Source organism: Callorhinchus milii, unplaced genomic scaffold, assembly GCF_018977255.1.
Source record: "Callorhinchus milii isolate IMCB2004 unplaced genomic scaffold, IMCB_Cmil_1.0 Scaffold1, whole genome shotgun sequence".
NCBI lineage: Eukaryota > Metazoa > Chordata > Chondrichthyes > Chimaeriformes > Callorhinchidae > Callorhinchus > Callorhinchus milii.
Window position 1 is genome coordinate 36,990,921 of NW_024704742.1, and position 20,195 is coordinate 37,011,115.

A 20,195-nucleotide genomic window follows, 5' to 3' on the forward strand; every position below is an offset into this window, starting at 1 on the left:
CCCTCCGCTCAGCCGGCTCTGGCCTGATCCACGTCCCCCGACCCACCTGCCCCACCATTGGCGGGAGAGCCTTCAGCCACTCTGCCCCCAACCGCTGGAATTCCATCCCCCAGTCACTCCGCCTCATCCCCTCCTTAGCTTCCTTCAAGTCCCGCCTCAAGACCCTCCTTGTTGACCATGCAATCGGCCACCCCCCTTCCCCTGCCCTCCCTTCTCCCTACCCCCCCGACCCCAGCTCGGGTCTGAAATGCTGTACTCTGTCCAGCGCCTTGGGACGTCCTCCCGATCTGAAAGGCGCTATACAAATGTAATCTTGCTGCTGTTGTTGATGTGGAGAGGACATCCCAAGACACTGAAGCAAATTTGTGAGGAAATACCAAAAAAAAAGCCCCAGAATAATGATCGTTAAAAAACACAGAAGTAAAACAAAATTAAGCTAAATGTTAAGCTTATTTTGCTCCTTAAGGACCAATTAAAACAGAAACTTTATTTTGAAATTAAGTTGAAGTCAATTACTTTTGATTATTTTTACACAGTAACTGCTTGCGGATCAGCACAAAAATGAAAGCAAGGAGACAGATATTGCTAGACAAGCAATGCTGAGTAGTGATGGACGGTGAGTGGAGATACTCTTTCATGTGATAATTCTTTGATTTATACCAGCAGAGATTTTGCAGCTCAGACAATTTTAGTGCCAATCAGAGGAAGAGGTAATCAATACCTTGATAGGAAACCAATTGGCTTGCAATGTGTAATAAAATGTTAATACAGTCAGAAGAATCACCAGATGTTATAAGCCCAGAGAGTGAAGCTTGATTGGTTTACAAAGCTAAGCGCTTTGGGACATTCCCCTGACATGAAAGGCACTACGTAAATGTAAATTTGTATTGTATTTGAAATTTGTGTATTGCATCTCAGTTGTGAGAGCTCATTATCCAAGTAGCTGCTATATTTGCAACCTTCCCTTTTGTGATTCAGGGGATTTAAATTTCTCATAGTTTTAGCCTTAAGGCCACTGTTTTGAAATTTAAGATTCTGTCAAATTTTGGAGAATTTCTAAAGTCACTCTTAATTTGGAAGCCATTGATCTGATCACTAAAAAGTCAACACTGATATGAAAATAATAAGAGTATGACATTTAACCCCTTCTTATGCAGATCAATTCTGGGAAAGCAAAATTAAACATAAAATATAAACAACAGCTCAATGCAGGTCACACAAAATCCCAGTACTAGAACCCTGAGAGAAATAAACAACCTGTAGAAGAGCGCCACCTGCTGATTTCCTTAACACATTGCTAAATAAGTTTAGGAATGCTTTATAGAATACCGCAAATTTTAACTATCTCAATTGACCACGCAGTTTAGATCAGGAATACACTGAGTCAGAAATCATGTACAAGAAATATCTAAATTAACAACAACAACAACAACAACAACAACAAGATTCCATTTATAGAGCGCCTTTCACGTCAGGAGGACGTCCCAAGGCGCTGCACAGTTGGGTCATGACCCGAGCAGGGGGGAAATGGTCAGGGTGAGGGGAGGGAAGGGAGGGAGAGAGGAGGGGGGAAATGGTCAGGGTGAGGGGAGGGAAGGGAGGGAGCGAGGAGGAGGAAGAGAGTCGAGAGGGGAGCTGAAGGCACGGTCAAAGAGAAAGGTTTTGAGACCGGCCTTGAAGGAGGAAAGGGAGGAAGCAAGGCGAAGGCACTGGGGGATGGAGTTCCAGAGCCTCGGGGCTGAGAGGCTGAAGGCCCGACCACCGATAGTAGGGCGGTTGGGGCGGGGGACGTGGAGCAGACCGGAGCCAGAGGAACGGAGGGTACGGGCAGGTAGGTAGGGGGATAGTAGGTTGGAGAGGTAGGAGGGAGCGCGGCCGTGAATGGCCTTGTAGGTGAGGATGAGGATCTTGAAATCAATCCTCTGGGGGATGGGGAGCCAGTGGAGGCGAGCGAGGGTGGGAGTGATGTGGTCCCGAAGCCTGGTGCGGGACAGTACACGAGCTGCAGAGTTCTGAATGACCTGCAGCTTGTGGAGGGAGGTGCGGGAAGGCCGGCGAGGAGAGAGTTCCCATAGTCCAGCCTTGAGGTGACAAAGGCGTGAACCAGGGTTTCAGCAGCGTGAGGGGTGAGGTAATGCCGTAGTCTGGCGATATTCCGGAGGTGATGGAAGGCGGTGCCAGTTGTGGTGCGGATGTGAGGGAGAAAGGACAGCTCAGGGTCGAACAAAACGCCGAGGTTCCTGACTGGCTTTGAGAGGTGGAGAGTGCAGCCTTGGATGCTGATGGTGTCAGCGCCTGAGGTGCGGAGGCGCTGACGTGAGCCAATCAGGAGGGCCTCGGTTTTTCGCACGTTGAGCTGAAGAAAGTTGTCTCTCGTCCAGGACTCGATGTCGGACAGGCAGGCTGTCAGGACATCGGTGGTCGTGGAGTTGAGAGTAGAGGAGGAAAGGTAGAGTTGGGTGTCATCCGCATACATGTGGAAGTTAACCCCATGTTTGCGGATGATGTCACCGAGGGGGAGCATATAGAGGGTGAAGAGGAGGGGACCGAGGACAGAGCCCTGAGGGACACCACATGAGACAGTACGGGGGGTGGAGGAGAAGCCATTCGTTGAGACGAAGTGAAGACGGTGGGAAAGGTAAGAGCTAAACCATTCAAGGACAGTGCCTTGAAGGTTGAGGTGGGAGGACAAGCGGTGGAGTAGGATAGCGTGGTCGACCGTATCGAATGCTGCCGATAGGTCGAGGAGGACGAGGAGACAGAGGGAGCCCTGGTCACAGATAGTCAGGATATCATTGGTGACCTTGACCAGGGCAGTTTCTGTGCTATGAGCAGCACGGAAACCTGACTGAAGGGGTTCAAAATTAAGAGCAGTAAGATCTCAGAAAGTCATGGATCACGTAACAGATCAGGCAACAAGCCAGGAAGGTTAAGGGGATAATGAATAAAATTGGTTGTTTAAGCATGAATGTTAAAAGCATTCATAACCTGTCTTTCATGGTTTAGTGCTGACGTACTCCATCAAGACCTTGTTGTTGTCTCATGCCTTTATCAGCTAAAATAGCAATGTAACAACAACAATAACAAAAAAAATAATCCCAGGTGATTTGCAGGTAGATTGGTAGATTTTTGTTGTTCTCATTCAGTAATGTCAAGTTGTAAGATTTTTGCTAATTTCAACATTGAGAATGATTACTCGGAACTCAGGTACTATGATCAGAATGTAACAAACACACTGAGACTCACCGCCTCAACCTCAGCAGGGTCATACCAGACGTTAATGTATGGGTGCTGTAAGGCTTCATCCACAGATATCCGCTTGGTTGGGTCAATTACCAACATCTTAGACAGGAGATCTCTGGCTTGGCTGGCTGCAAAATACAAATAACTGGTAATGCTATATGTAATGTATCATTTACATTGACTTTATAGTATTGTCCTCCAAATCAATTGGTCATTCACCGCATTGTGGTCTCTGGGACCATCCTGCAATATGGCTTCCACGGTGGCCCATAATAACTGTCACAACACTAGACAATAATTGGCTGTGAAGCACTTTGAGATGATTTGATACAATAAGATATTATAAAAAAAACAAGCTCTCTCTTTTGTTTGGCAATGAGCAAAACTCTAGAAAATAGAGTTGGAGAGATTACATTACATCTATATTTTGTCACATTCAAACACATTCTTACCATTTCAGAGCTGTCAAATTTTGAACAATTCTTAAACCCAACCTTAATCAATTGTAGATAAGATTAATAACTATAGAAAAACAGGCTCCAAATTAAAATTGAATTTAAGAATTCTCCAAAATTTGGACAGTCTGAAATGCTAAGAAAGTCTAAATCCAGACCAGATATAATTTCTCTCCATAATAGTGTAGCAATCATCTCCTAGCTGTCTGCAGTAAATCAAAATAGTTAGATATATGCATGAAGAGATGGGGAGAGAGGAGCAGCATATGTTTGAGACATCAATCATACTGTCCAGGAGAATATCTCCAAACTATCCTCTTAAAGATGGACCAATGTTCTAGCTGCAAATAACACTAGTGCAAAACTACTGCTGATAGCTTCCATTTCCATATTGTTTTATGGATATTGTGATCACCAAAGGACACAGATTAGGTCCTTGTGAAACTCTATTAGTCCCTGTTTCCAGTCAGAGCTTTTATCTTGTATCATGGATCTCCTGCTTTATGTTGCCAACCAATTCTCAATCCATCCTGTTGATCTATCATTAACCCCTGCACTGCTGCCTCTATGGGCCTGAATGGTTCTGTACATTTTCAGCTCACAGACCGTCACGGACAAATACAGTACTAATATTACACTAATGCAGCTCTTCAATTACTGGGGGCAAGGTGTCCTGTAATTGTACCTCTAATTCATTAAAATAAATGCAAAATCACAATTTAAATAAATATTAATATGAAATGGTTGTTTGTTCTTATCCGGTCACCACTCTTTTCCTTCCATTCTCTCTTTTTCGTGTCATTCTTTATTTTTTCCCCTGTCCTATTTATTTTCTATCTATCTAATCTTTTATTACTACCTAATTTTAAATTGAAACATATTCCTTACCTTTATGCTTCTTGCTTCCAGTTTTCACTGTCCATTTTGGTAGATGGGAGTAATATTTTTAAGAAAAATAATTTGCACCATTTACCAATTCTAATATTTAGCAAGAATGTACATTTGAGAAATAACATTGCTATAAACATTATCAGTATTACTAGCATTGGTTTAACTTCTACAGCATTCAGAAGCCAACCTGCTTCCCAGAGCTACAAGCTGCAATTCCACAATTGTCTGTCACTCAATTTCATGTGTCCTTGTTGGTTTTGTTAAGATCACCTCTCACGGTTGGGTGTTGAGTTTCTGGTGACTGTTACTCCAGCCCATCTTGTTATTCCAGCTCAGATTTATATTTATACCAAATAAGATCACCACCAGCAGCGGAGATAGCCTTATGCTGCAACTTTCTCAAACTTACCCATCACCCTCGAATGCTCTCCATTACTCTACAATGCCTCTAATTGCTTGGAGTGAGGCTCGTGCTCAAACTCTGCTTGTCCTGTCAGCAGCAAGGCGCGATTCCCTCACTCACATTGCTCCTGTATGTGATATATTCTAGCTTCAAATCAGACCTTTGGTTTTCAGTTTCTATTAGTGATATCAGTGAAATGACTTGCCCAAATAATTAAAGCCAGTACTTACTGCTGTGTCTTACCTTTTAGTTTGTTGTGTTCTGAGTCTGCTGGGAAGAGGCAGTCGGGGAAGAGTTTGGGGAAAGTGTGTCCTGTGTACTTGGGTCTATTCTCCACATAGTTGCGGACAGTGGGCTGCAGCTTCTTCATGAACTCTGGCAATGGAGTCCCTAGCTGTTCAATGACCTTATTCCATTGATCAATATCTGAATACAAGAGGTTCAGGAAAATATGCCGCAAAATAATCTACGTTTAATGCTGACGGATGTGGCTAAGCAGAAATAAGGAAAAGCTCAGAGAGGGTATCTTTAAATGTATTCACTGCAGTTCAGTAAAACAGTACCAATACAGTACTAATTTCTTATATTTCTCTTCTTATTGACACTTATCAAGATTGTTATACTGTACAGCCCTTTCCTTTTTTAGATAAACACTTGGCTCCCCTAATTTAGATAACTTGCAGGTCAGTCGACTTTCCATTTTGAATGTTCAGTGAGAAATTACCATTTACTGTGACAAAATGTCCACAAGCATTTCATTATAGATGATAATGTTTTGTAACATTTTTCACTGAGGTTAAAACAGTCCTCTGCAGGAAAGAACTTTAGCATTGCTGGTGCTTTGAGACACTGGGACAACGTACAAATTGCTGTTGTTGCTGTCTCATTGCCGGGAAAAAGTGCCTCATGGTACAGTAAGCTGCACTTTCAGCAAGATTTCTATATACATCATGCCATCACTTCAGAGCTGAGGATGTGTGCGTGAGTCAGTATAGTCTACATGCTGGGGATGCAGTGTACATCATGAGACACCTTTCCAGGTAGCATGAGTAAACCTCCTGGTTTCTTGTAAAGGGCTTTTTCAACTCAAAGATGATATATCTTGCCTCCTTCAAGGCACATCTCTTCGACTAGGCCTTTGTCCACCCTCCTACCCTCCCTCCTCCCTGATCCCAACCCACCCTAGGTCCAAATCCCTGACTGTCCAGTGTCTTGGGACGTCCTCCCGCCTCTATACAAATGTTATTTTGCATTTGTGGTTTGGATCTTTTTCAGTTAGTTCCTGATGAATTATGCATCTCACGATTCAGAACTACAAGCTGCATTTGAAACTACATTCAGCAGTGTAGACAAGCCATGAAGAGTCTCCCATGTGACGGACAGTCTGTCAATGTGCTGAGGAGAAGTCAGTGTGAACAAAAACTTGGTGACGGCTCTGAAAAGCTGTCAAGGGATTACTGTTAACATTTTGTTATGCTTAGGTGACGTTCCTGTAAAAGATGCTTTGTCTCTTCAAATTACTAAAAGGTAACTTTGCTGTGGATTTGTCAGTTCATGTGGTGCATATATTATAGGAGCAAATCTTATATCTATTTTATCAAAGATTGCCTGCATACGTGTGGTGTCATTTGTGGCAACCTAAAATTAAATACAGATATAGGGCTAAAACATTGAAGAACATTAGAATAAAAGTTTTCAAAATGATGAATGGTTCTGACAGAATCAAAAGAGAATGACTATTCCACTGATTGGCAATACGTGAAGGAAAATAATATTATAAAGAAAAGGGATAGAGGGGTTAACTCCAGTGAGGGAGCGAGCGTCAGTACAGACACAGTGGGACCAATGGGCTCCTTCTGTAATAAGAACGCTCAATGATTCCATGTTTCAATGGCCAGAGAATGATAAATAAAGTGAAGGAAATTATATTGTTGGAAAGCAAGCATTGGCAGCAGGTATCTTGTTTTCTAGACCCCGAGTGACATTTGGGGAGAATGTGAATGGAATACACAACAGATGCTGTCTTGAGTCTCTCCAGGGATATAGGCTACAGAAATGCAATTGTGCATAAAACATGGACCTAACTATATAAGAATAGTCCAGAAAGGAAACCTCCATTGAATGGTGTTCTGACAATTGGGACTTGTCTAACATTACAGTGGTAAACCAGTAACTTGTTTGTTCTGGCATGGACTAGTTGGGCCTAATGACTTGTTCCAGTGCCACTCTACCAGTTCTTGCCAAGCTACACTGGCTCCCTATCGCCGAAGGGATTGATTTCAAGATCCTCACACTTATTTTGAAATCCCTTCATGGGCTGGCATTTCCCTATCTCTCAGACCTGCTTACTCCCCAACCCACTACCTACTGCCTCCACTTGACTGTGTCCAGCGTTCTTTGTACCCTTCATTGAGCCACTATGCCCTGAAACTCTGGAACGCTCTTCGTCTAACCCTCTGCCTTGCCTCTTCCCTCCCCATCTTCAGATCGCACCTGAAGACCTTCCCCTTCGATCGTGCCTATTGTCATCTCCCCATTCCCCTTGGCTCGGATCATGCTCTGACTCTCTGGGAAGCTACCCTCCGTGAGGGGCGCTATATAAATGCAAGTTTTGTTGCTTTATCATTCTACAAGACACATTGGATGTGTTCAATGCACAAACCCTGAGATGGGTTTTAAATTCAATAATAATACTTTATGATACAAAGAAATACATAATTCAAACCTTTGGTGAGGAAAAAGTCATCCTAGCTTACAAGATACATTTTTGATAACTGAGGACACTTCCACCCTTATTAGGTTTCACTAAAAAGTTTTTGGCAAAATTTCAAATATAAGAAATGATAACAACAACAGCGCCGGTTGCTAATCACTGGTTCACTCGAGGTCTCTACGAGCTTGCTCTTGTGGAGCATTATTTCCACTTTCATTCATGCCACATTCATGCCAAAATATATTGACATACATGATCTTAATTGAGAACACTGAAGCTTGGACCTTCTCCCTCTTCAAGAGAAGAAAAAGGATTGCAAATATGCTTCAGTAAGGATGGTGCCCCTTTAGCAAATAGGCTGCATGGGAAAATGCAAATGTAAATGGTGTCTTGTTCCCCCCCCCCCCAAAAGTGCCTCTGGACATAACGGTGCATTGTCGGCAAAGAGGATTGTTTTCTAACATTAATCAATAACCCACCCACATTGTTTTTGTGTCCACAATCTGGACATATCTGCCGCTATCTTATTCCATTCAACTTTCCATTGAAAACTTCAAATTATTCATTTTTCACCCTAGCATTATTGCAAGCCAAACTTTTGAGCCAACTGACATCCAACAACTTGATTTATCTGCAGCTCACTTAGTTGAATTCAGTTAATGTTTCCTGGTGGAATTGTCTGTAGCCTCATGAGCATAAAAGCCTTGCTTGCTATCTACTAGTTTGAGGCACTATGCATTTATTAGTGCATGCCATATATACTGGATCAACAAAATAGATTAGATGAGGAGGCAGCAAAAATGTCACTTACACCAGCAGAGCAAGGAAACAGTTTGACAGAATATAGTACAGTGAATGCTAGAGAGAGTTTGATAACTGTTGAACAGCAGCATTATAATATTTTGATACACATTATCATCAGCATTTTGAAGGATGTGAGCATAGTAGCTGACACAGTGAGAATCAGTAACTGGATCAAGGAGTAAATTGGCTAAGAATTTCCTTGTCTATTTTCAATAAAGAATTCAACAAACTTCTCAGTTGCAAAATATTGACACACACACTTGGGACCCTTATTGTGTATCAAGGAAAGAAAGCTTACACATGTTTTCTCTGAGCTGCACCTGAGCTGGAATTTGCGCCATTGTTTAAAACTAAAGAAATCCTTATACCACGAAAGTCAAAAGTTAATGTTCTTTATATTTCTACAGCTTATTTGTAATAACAAAGCTTTTTGCCACCTTTGACAATTTGATCTTCAGATGAAATGTTTGATGTGGAGAGCATACTTTTGAATTTAAAAAAATGTCTTTGAAGAAATCAGTACGGATTTGTAAAGGATTTCATTGAGTTGACATGTTCAATTCGATTGATGTTACCATGCCAACATTCTATACTTTGATACCTCCACCTCTTTGGGATGATATAGCCCCTTTGAATCACATCATTCTTTGATCAAATCAATGTATTGGAGCCTTGCTCGCTGCTTTGGTCCAGAAAGGTTAATGCTGCCCCCAACAAATTGTGCTTTGCACAGATGCTCCCTGCTTTCCACTGAGAGTGATGAGGTAAACATTTGACTGAACGTGCCTTGGGATGTCCTCCCAACGTGAAAGATGCTTTAATTTGTAATTTTGTGGTTGTTACTGAAGGCGACAGGAATAACTCAGCCTGTGCTATGATGCCTACATCCCAAGTCATCGATGATTCAGAAAATTAAATTATTTTTGGTTGAATGTGACAAAATTCAAATACCGAGGTCTATCATATCCATTACAGTCTGAGACAGGTATATGTGTGTTTGGATATAACGTAGGAACAAGGTGGACCTGAGGTGCAATGCACTTTTTGCTTTCACTGCTGATTGACCAGCTTCCTGTGCACTGTGCCCAGGTATAGAGATCCCACAGTGATTCCAGAAACTATTGAAAATGTTCAAGAGAGCTGTCACTGCTGAGTGGCATGCTCTCCATGCACGGCTCACCTAAACAGAAACTCCGACAACCCCAAGGGTGCTGGCGAGAGGCCGGAGTGTACTGTGCTCTGTTATATTGTGGGTTGTGACTTTATGGATGCTGCACGTCATGTTATAAAAGGAGTCAGGCTGTAAAGGTTCCAAATAAAAAGATAATAATAATAATCCTTGCATTTGATATAGCGCTTTTCACGTCGGGAGGACGTCCCAAAGCGCTTCACAGAACACACTGTAAAGTGAATTGACTGTATATTTGTGGGCGAACGCGGCAGCCAATTGCGCACAGCAATGTCCCACAATTGTAGATTGAAAATGACCAATTTATAAATTATTTATAGATAAACATAATGCCACTAGAATTCACCGAATTCAATTCATACTGCCTTTTTAAATGGGGGGAGGTTACTTGGCACCACTGCCCAGAATTTATGAGTGGTCAAAAGGTTGTTAGGAAGGATACGATCAGTGCCAGGGAACAACACAGCACCTCTGATCATTTCTCCCATGATACACCCCACTGACCAGATATCAACTGAGAACAGAATGAAATGAATGATAAATAACATGCAAAACAGAACCAACGACAAACACAACTGATTTACAGTTACCAACACGGAAATTCAACAAAAATATTCACAACTTAGTTTTAAAATAAAAATCATTCAAAAGATTTCTACAGAATGCTCAGAAAAAAGAAAATAAAAGAACATCATTGCAGCAACAGAAATAAAGTGAAATGATGTTTCCTCACCAGAAGCTCAAATTAAACCAATTTGCATGGTCAGTGTTTTCTATAAGTACATTTGGTATTTAAAAATTGATCTATTTCAGGACAATTCTAAATTCAGCTTAACTGTAGCATTCCTGGTTGACCTACGAGGAAAAAGAAAGTTCTTCATCAATGGACCAAATAGGCGCTGGTGAGGAGATGGTATAAAATATAATTAGGCAGCTGGCAAACTGTGAGTGAAAGAGCGCTCTAACACAACAGTACCCTGTCAATCAGTTTGTAGGACTAAATCATCAAAGCTCAGCAAATAAATCAGAATTTTTTTCAGCTAATATAACAGCTGCTGTGAAAACCAGAGTTTTCTTTTCAGCCACTTCTCTCTCTCTGTTTCACAACCCATCTCTTTCTCTTGCCTCTCCCTAAACGCCTTCCCTTTCCCACATCTCTCTCCCTGCTAAAGCTTTCATTCAGTCTTTGTAATGAGGTTTGAGATATTCTGCCAACATGAAAAGCGCTGTATAAGTGCAAATTATTGTTGTTATACCTTCTGTCAATTTTGTACTAGTTGCTATTGCAATCCTCTACCAATATTCAATTAAACCACATTTCCAGTTAATACAGTGCAACTCTGGAGTGCTGGCCTGGATATGTAAACAATCTAATACCTGTACACTATTTTATCAACTGCAGTATTATTAGTTTTCACACCGACTTTTACACTTTCTACTTAATGGGATGTTGATGTTAGTAATTTCTTCCTTTCATGCCAGAAATTCCAGCTTGTAAAGAAATAGACAGACCAACTGAAAAAAGTTTATACAGATTAGATATTGGATCACAATGTTTCAAAAAGGTGGTCACTCCAGGCAGAAGAATTTGTATGAACACTATGCTTTTGAATTTCTTCAAGCAGCCTTATTTACAGTGATTATTATCATGAGCATACACTGTTCTCTCATTTTTAATGGCTGCGAACAGTTCCCATTACTAAGGTATGCAAAATCACTAAAGCTTTTTCAAACAGAATGCTACCACCATTTTGGCTGATTTTTCTTTAACTTGAATGTGCAATATATTTATGTTAAATCCTGCACGCCAGCCTTTCAAAACTATAGGAAGCTTTTGTAATTTCATGTACACTACTGTATTAAAAGACGAGACCAATAAGGTCAAAGAGATACAGCCAACTGCTGTACATGACAATAAAACATGTGTTGTTTTATTAACATGACACGTTAATAAAACAACACATGCCATTGTTTTGCGCAACCTCAACTACAACTGCTTCAACCATCAAATTCTTACCAGCTACCATATGGAAGTGCTTCAGGATGCTATCCTACAAGACTTACATGAAGGATGTTATATATCTGCAAGTTCTGGTTATTTCATTTCAGCTTCTTGATCTTCATCACAAGACAATGGGGTCTAAAATACATCGATTTCTAAAGGAATTCCTAAATAAAAATTCCTACTTGCAAATAGCGAATCCTTCACCATCTATATCCTGCAGGTTGGAGAGATCTCAGGTTCTGGAAGGAGTCCCCAGTTGTGACTTTGTTATCCTTAATAAGGAATCCTCTTTTTGCAGCTGCATAATTGAGATCTCATTGCTATTTATAATCTTCAGTATTTCATTTTCAGTGAATAAATGCCAGAATTTTCACCCTGAAAATCCATAGAAAACAAGAATGTTGTCTGCCCTGACAAAGACAGTGACATACTGCATACCTTTCATCTCTGTCACAAGCAAACTTTGAGCTCTGTGGTGATGGCTACTCTAAACTCTCCACATTAACTCTAACTCACAATCACAATACGAGCAAGTTAAATGATTTGTTGCAATACATATCCTCCCATTGTGAAAGGTATTGTACCAAAGGCAAGGATTATTGTTATTATGCTATCCCTACACTTTCCAGCAGTGAGTCATAAGATGATAATCAAAAGTAGGAGTCTTAATTTCAAAGCAATAGCCATTACAATCCTCAAACAGTTGACCGTATATGGGGGGGAATCAGGAATCAAGGCATTAATACAGATCCAAATTTCTTCATTCTAGTGCTGCACAGCATAGCATTGCTTGAGAGTTTCATTTGACAGAGGTAATGTGAGGCTAGAAATGTGATGAATCTTTTAAGAAGAATTCAATTTAAAAATAAATTGGAATTCAATATTAGATTTTCGTTTGAGATGACTGGGATGATTCTTAGGCATGGAAGATTAGCCAGATGGTAAAAGGTCATTTATAGTAATAAAAGAAAATTTCCTTTACTGTCAAAAGACATATTTGAAATAGCACTACATTTCCAGACACCTTTCCCCTCCCACACCCTCAGCTCTCACCCCCAGCTCGGGTGCCCACCCAGCATTGCCAATGCTTTGAGAAGCCTTCCACATGTGAAAGGTGCTATATAAATGTATACTGTATATGTTAAAAAAAAGTTGAATAGACTTGTTCAAAATTACAGATATACAAACAACAAACAAAAATTACATTTGTATAGCGCCTTTCATGTCAGGAGGACGTCCCAATATATCTTATTAATGAGCAAATATTGTCTGAAGAATCTTGTGACTGTATTGCTCAAGTGGTAATTTTTATGTCTGAATTATGGATAGTATTCACAGGTGGAGCATACAAATTTCCTCTGTCAACCAACCCCCAGTAATTATACTCTCCTTGACTGGCTGCAGTTGCCCTCTGCTGTTCAAAAAGCATGTTCAATAATTAGCTTTGTATGGCTGATTGTTCAAAGCACACAAGAAAAACTTTTAAAAAGAGATTTTTATATTGATTTGTGCACCTCTGACATACGTTCAGGATAAAATAATTCTGTAATAATAATTCTGTAAATAATTCTGACATTAAATTGCAAGGCTTACAGTTCAGTGAGCCAGTCAGTACAAAAGAACAATTCTTCTCACACTCTTGTGGTTGCTCTTAATGAGTCTGGTAGTCACCACGTACATGTCAAAGAGTTGTTACATGACTATATATTTGTGGTACCTGTGCAGAAAGAGCAATGGGGAACCTGGAGCAAAGTATTGCTCAAAGCTGCAAGCAATCATCTCACATTCACATCAATCAACCCAAAACTCTGGTCTTGTTTGCATCAAATTCTAGGACACCGATCTTTATCTTATTGTTTTGAGTCAGGAAAGTTTACAAGCAGATATCAACAGCTCATGAAACTGTTAAAAAAATGCAGCACAGATCAAATGGGTTCAGACTAAAGCTAAGGGTAGAGCACTACAAGACACATAAACCTGTGTGCAAGATGCTATATAAAGTTGTTTTTACTGTTGAAATCACCTGGCAGGATAATAGCTTTATTAAGATGATGATATTTCTGCCACTTTTATTAATGCTTATCAATTGATCATACCTACACAATAAAGTGTAAAAGGTAAGCTAAGAAAGCCTGATAAGTCCAAGTTGCAATCAAACAGTGGAATCCTCTAGCTCAGTAGATAGAGCACTCGCCTCGCAAGCAAGAGACCTGGGTTCAATTCCCAGCAGGGCGAAACGTTGGGCAAATTTCCTCACTCCACACGCCTAATAATAATCCCTCCAAAACCAAAAACAATAATAAATTGGTCATTTTCAATTTATGACTGTTTGTGAGACATTGCTGTGCGCAATTGGCTGCCGCGTTCGCCCACAAATATACAATCAATTCTCTTTACAGTGTGTTCTGTGAAGCGCTTTGGGACGTCCTCCTGACATGAAAAGTGCTATATCAAATGCAAGGATTATTATTATTGGCAGATTGCTTTTCTGGAGGTAATAATTCCTTAAAAAAATGATAAGAAATTGGTCACTTAAACACAAAAAACAGTGTTTGTACGACACTGCTGTGCACACTTGGCTGCCACGTTTTGCCCACAAAATATACAGTCATTTCACTTTACAGTGAAGCGTTTTGAGATGTCTCAAAGACAAGGTGCTATATCAAATGCAAGGATTATTGTTATTATGAAACATCGGACTTCAAAGTGTGCTTATCGTGAACTATGGCTGCAATTCTGAAATGTCAGCTCATGCAGGAGATCCCAGTCCAAACATAATCCAGTGAAACTACATAATATCATAGTACACATGACATGAGGTATTTTGTTTTGAAATCTAGGCTTCGGAGAAATGTCCTAATCATTATCTCTATGTAACACTGTGTTGCACAAGAAACTAGCGAGGTTGTGATGACTGGGTGCAAGCCTGGCTCAGTGGCAGCATTCGTGCCTCTGAGTCAGAAGATTATGGGTTGAAGCCCCACACTGGGACTTGGTATCACCGATGCTCCAGTGCAGTGCTGGGGGAGGGGTTGGATTGTCAGAGGTGCCATCCTACGGATGAGACATTAAAACGAGTGCCTGTTCAGGTGGACGTTAATGATCCCATGGCACTATTCGATAAAGAGAAGGGAGTTTCTCCCAGTGTCCTGGCCAACAATCCCCCAAATAAAATTGATCACTCACTCCATGGCTGTTTGTGGGTTATTGTGGTATGCAATTGGCTGCCAAGGTTTGCCCACAAAATAGTTAGTTAATCCACTTTACAGCATGTCCCTTGAAGTGCTTTGAGACATCTTGACAACGTGATACAACATTATATCAAATGCAAGGAATATTTATTATTATTAACTATTCAAATTCAACTGGTGTCCTGTTAACCAGCACCAGCAAATGTTACAATCTGTGGGCCTGCAACGGTGTCCACAGGCGACTTTGGATTCAACCATTTTGGCAAAGTCATTGGCGGGGATTAAACCTACGGCCCCTCCACAAGTATCAACTAGTCTCAAACACATGTATCATTGATGTGCTAATGCTCGTAAGCCACTCCTCTGCCCACCCCCTTCACTCAGGTAACACAGAAGTGCTGCCCATCCCCCAACCCCTCCACATCACTAACAGCAGCCATGCCTTCTGCCACCATGTCTCTAATCTCTGGAAATTCCTGCCTCAATCCCTCCAACTCGCCCTGTATTAATCTAATTTTAAATCCCACTTGAAGACCTACCTCTTTGACCACACCTATGGTCACCTCCTACGCCCTCTTCTCCCTTCCTTGGCATCCAATCCGAACACCAAACAGCACTCTGAGACATTATCCCCATGAAAAGCACTATATAAATGCAAGTTGTTTTTTTGGTGCTGATATCACCACACTTAGCAATTTTTACTACCACATTCAATGACTTTTGCTATTCGAAACAGTGATCTCAAATGGTGGTTTTTGAATTCTATTCGCATGTATTCCAAATATTCCAAATGTAGTCCTGTAGCTCAGTGGTTAGAGCACTCGTCTCGCAAATGAGAGACCTGGGTTCGAGAATTACTCATTATTTCTGAGAAAGGAGGGGGGAAAAGTGTTAACTATGAAAACATTTTTTAACATAAGGACATTAAAAGACATCTGTGATATATTTCAACATATTGCCGACTGAATGTTTTCATGAAAGAGATGTTGCTGGTAAAAAATGATGATGTGAAATATATGCTTCTGGGATGTGCTCTGCAATAAGAAACAATCACTTGCGCAGGCTTGTCTGGTCTAAAGGAATTCAAAAATAGATGGATTAAAAGAGTCATGATCAACTGCTGCAAGCAGCACAAGGATACAGTCCCTTCCTGGGAAGAGGATTTTGTGGCGAACCATTTCTCCCATTATGCACCCAACGGACCAAATATCCACTACGAGATCGAAGGGTGGGGGGAGGGGAAGATACGTGATCCCAGAATATTTAAGAATTAGAGTCAGTTGACACGAAAACCATGTGGGTGAAAAAAATCGGAAAGAAAAGAATTAGGGCTTTAGAAAGAAACGCAAATCGGCAAAAGTTAAATGACGGTCCCCAGGTAAACACTCTGTTTTCTGCACTGCGATGTGACGATAAGAGAACAAATTTGTGAAACTGGCTTGAAAGCATTGGCCTGTCATTCTCAGCTTTGTGCCATCAAAGAGAGCCATCTTTAAGGTGCATTGAGAAGTTTATGCTTTATGCAGAAAGTGAATGGCATTCCTGCTTTAATATGTGCTCAAGCCAATTTGTTGGCACATGTGGAAGCCCATCACTATGTTTAAGCATATCCAAATCAGACTGAGAGTTCCATGCATCCCATCTACACAACAAAATATAATCCTTATACGCATATGTCCAGTGACAACACCATGCAGGCACAGCAAGTGGATATTGATAGCATCAGTGGTGGCTTATTAGCAGAGAATGACCTTGTTCATAATAAAAGTTTAAACAGCACAATGCATATCCTCAATAGCAGCAGGTCTTACCTAGACAGAAGCAGTGTGAGAATTGAAAGCAGCTATTTATTTTCCAAGTACAACAATCTGTATTCTGTCACGTCCTTGGCCACAAATTATTGCTACCACCAGCTCTTGGTCCTTAACATTTATTCTTATGCATAACTAAATCTCATGCTTCAATTTAAATGTTGGCAGTCAGATTTCTACATTGTGAAAGAAATATTTTTTGTTTAAAAAACACAAAATTGCAGCAATGTAGTTAGAGGAACGTGAAGGAGAAATTATGTGAATGTTTAGCAATCCTTGTGAAACTGAAAGACTGAAACAGTGGTTCAGATTCCCAGTGAGAAATTTCAGGAAGTATTTCTTTACCTAAAGGATAATTAATGACTGGAACAAGTTACCAGGAAGAGTGTTTGAGACCAGGGTGCTGGATTCAATTAAAAAACAGTTTGATGCTATAGGAAAGATGTTAGGATAAGTATTCTTGAAGAAAGAAATTAAATAGGCCAAATCTTGTGAACTTGTGTACTAAAAGTAATTTCCAAGTTTAACTCAGCTCCTATAAAAGAAAACTCCGAAAAATTGAGTTGTGTCTTGGTCCATCCCAAATGAAAGCAATGGCCAAAATCTTTCAGAAAGACTTCTGGAGCAGAAACCACGTACCAAAGCTGTAGAAATGCTTAGAACTGAAGCCAGTTGATAAATACTTACTGAGATCCCACTGTTTTCTAACAGATGTGACATGTTCTGTAGTGTCCTAAATTTGACCCAGCTAAGTTACCAAAGTTTGTAAGAATAATTCTTAGTTTGGTTTAGACTTGAATGATACTCCACTCCTACTGTCTCTGATACAACTAATCACCGTGACCATGCTGGGTTTGCCAGTAACTGTTACTTGTTAGTGTCTCAATTGCCAGACATTGTGACTTCTAGCTGACAATCAGCAGTGGCATCAGGAGAATGCATGAAAGACTATGAGGTCTCCCCGAACCAGCCAGGTCCAAATAAGTAAAAAAAAACAATATAGTGAGAGAGGTTGCTTTACCTCTACCACTGTTATTTAGTTACAGGGTTTTGTGCAACTGCGTGTGATATCATACAGAATCCCATTGTGTCAAACTTATGATGGGTAGCTGCAAATTGACAACCAAAGCTGGGAGGAAACTGGCCTTTGGGAAAGTAAATCTGGTAACAGGAGTGATGCTCTGTCCTCAGAACCTCAACATGGGTGGTATTCTTTGTAGCGCTCTAAACCTGGCACAAAGAACCTGGCACCTCTTTGATCTCAAACTACATCCACTCTATCAGATACATTCCCAAGAACTGCTGGCTTGCCACATACTCCTCTTTCCAATTTATTTTTATGTCTATTAAATCGAGCAATGCTCGATGCCCTTGATAATGATTACAATCTAGAGAACCATCCCTGTGCAATAACACTTTTGCACTACCAAATGTGTTTTTAGCTTTACCATAATTCAAAGTAATAAATTCCACAACACTCAAGGGTGTAAAATTGACAAAGTAGCAAGAATGGTGATGAAGCAAATCTGGAAATGCGTTATTGCTGTGCACTGGGAGTTTTATACATTCATTATAACTCAAAATGTGCAGAGGACACAGAAAAATAAGTAACTTCTTCATTAAACACAGTATGAACTTTCAATCGGATACTTTGTAGTGATATATGAAGAATTATTGCTGAAGACAGAAGCTGCCATAAATCCCTTGTTGCTTTTCTAGCTGTTAAGTTTGGCATTTTCAATGGAAGAGTGCTCAAAGTGAGTGCAGCTCAATTTCTTTTCCTTTAATAGTTAAAGGTGCTTATATCTAGCCAGCCCTGTGAGGTGCCATGTTGGTTCGCAAGTACTCTGTGCTGGTGGGATATGAGTTTGTGTTACCATTCAATTAATTCCAATCTCAGCCAGGTTAACTGGGGGGAGGAGTGGTGCTAAATGGATTACAACACACTTCTTCACTACACAGAAATGTTCCAGGTAGTTAAGTTTAAATCTCAATGGGCCTCTCAGCCCTTCACCATTTTGTGGTTGATAATAGTGAAGTAGGTAGGGTCTCCCTGGGGTTGAACTAGCTCTGAGAGGGACACTTGGTAAACTTTGGCAGGGCCGCAGACATGCAAAGCATTCTTGATAGTTCACTTGCCTATCTAGCTTACGGAGGTGTAAACATGCCCTCTACCATACAAGTTAAACATAAGGCATTGTGTTTGGGCATTCCTAGTAGAAGTAGAACCATGTTATGGGATTGTCAATATATGTGCATACTTATATTCACAAATGCCTCGATAATTTTCCTTCAGATAAGTGCTATTCAAGTCCATTCAACCTTTGTCACCTAGAGAAGCTACAATGGTCTGGGTTGTATATCTAGTCACTATCAGTGTTATAGAATTTGATCAGGCAATTTTTTTAAAATTCCCTATGAAATGTGACAATTCACTGCTGCTCAATACATAATGTAGAAGTCTGTTTGGAGAATGACAAATTTATCTGACCAGCACATCAGATTATGCGATAGTCAACTATGGGATTCGAACACACACCATCCAGTTGGGTTCATAAAGCTCCCATTGTTGCTTTGTAACTCTTAAATCTGGCAATTACAGTGGAATAGTCTTCCGTGGAAAGTGCAACTCAATTTCATATCCTTAAGAGTGTTCTACCTTCGGATAAGATTACCTTTAAATAAGGTCATTGCAGTATTATACTGTTTGGTAAATAACTTGTTTTTGTATCAAAGGTTGACTTTTTAACAAAATAAGATTTCTTTTAACTGTTCCTGGTGATTCAGAATTCACATTTGGCACTGTATATTCACATTTGCAGTGCGACTCATTGCAATGAGAAACATACTTTGCTAGAACGTGCAACTCTCCAGTAAATATCTCACCATTTTCTTTGTATCCCATTCCCAGAATGACCTCTGGTGCTCTATAATACCGGGTTACCACATAGGGAGTCATCATGAAACTGGTCCCCGCAGTCCTTGCCAGTCCAAAATCAAGGATTTTCAATGTACAGTCTGATTTCACCACTATGTTGCTTGGTTTTAGATCCTGCAAATAGATTGGAGCAAAGTAAAGTACCACATCAGCAAAGTGCAAATATTACAGTGGTGAATAAGTGAGCAACTAGTAATAATGCTGACAGCGATTAAGCCAATCCCAGTCTTCATATCACTAATTCATATTAACTGCTTGGAAAATTAGGTGTACAAATGTTCTCAATAAATATTATTTTGCCTAGGGATTTAAAATATCTTTCTGAACATTATATATGCGACATGAAAATGGCCATAATAACATTGATACAAAATAATACCAAATATTAATACTTGAATTTTACACTTGCTATCAATCATTAAACATGGTCTGCAGAAAATGGGAGGTATGCAGGGTCTCCTTGGGGCTGAATTGACTTGACAATTGGATGTCAGAATCAAACCAATGCTTTGCAGCAGTCCTGACAGTCCGGTTCCTGATCCAGGTTGGTCT

General features: G+C 40.4%; 1 protein-coding gene across 3 annotated transcripts in view; it reads right to left on the reverse strand.

Moving 5' to 3' along the window:
• mapk10 (mitogen-activated protein kinase 10) overlaps nt 1–20,195 on the reverse strand; it is a 124,869-nt gene that overhangs the window by 4,916 nt on the left and 99,758 nt on the right. For 2 of the 3 annotated variants that reach the window (XM_007896947.2, XM_007896951.2), the window contains 5 exons: nt 19,592–19,757; nt 16,036–16,107; nt 5,236–5,418; nt 4,587–4,613; nt 3,247–3,371 (listed from right to left, as the gene is read on the reverse strand). In XM_007896947.2, the coding sequence (XP_007895138.1) occupies nt 3,247–3,371; nt 4,587–4,613; nt 5,236–5,418; nt 16,036–16,107; nt 19,592–19,757 (573 nt within the window). The remainder of the gene's footprint in view (nt 1–3,246; nt 3,372–4,586; nt 4,614–5,235; nt 5,419–16,035; nt 16,108–19,591; nt 19,758–20,195) is intronic. The other variant, XM_007896950.2, reaches the window with a different exon arrangement.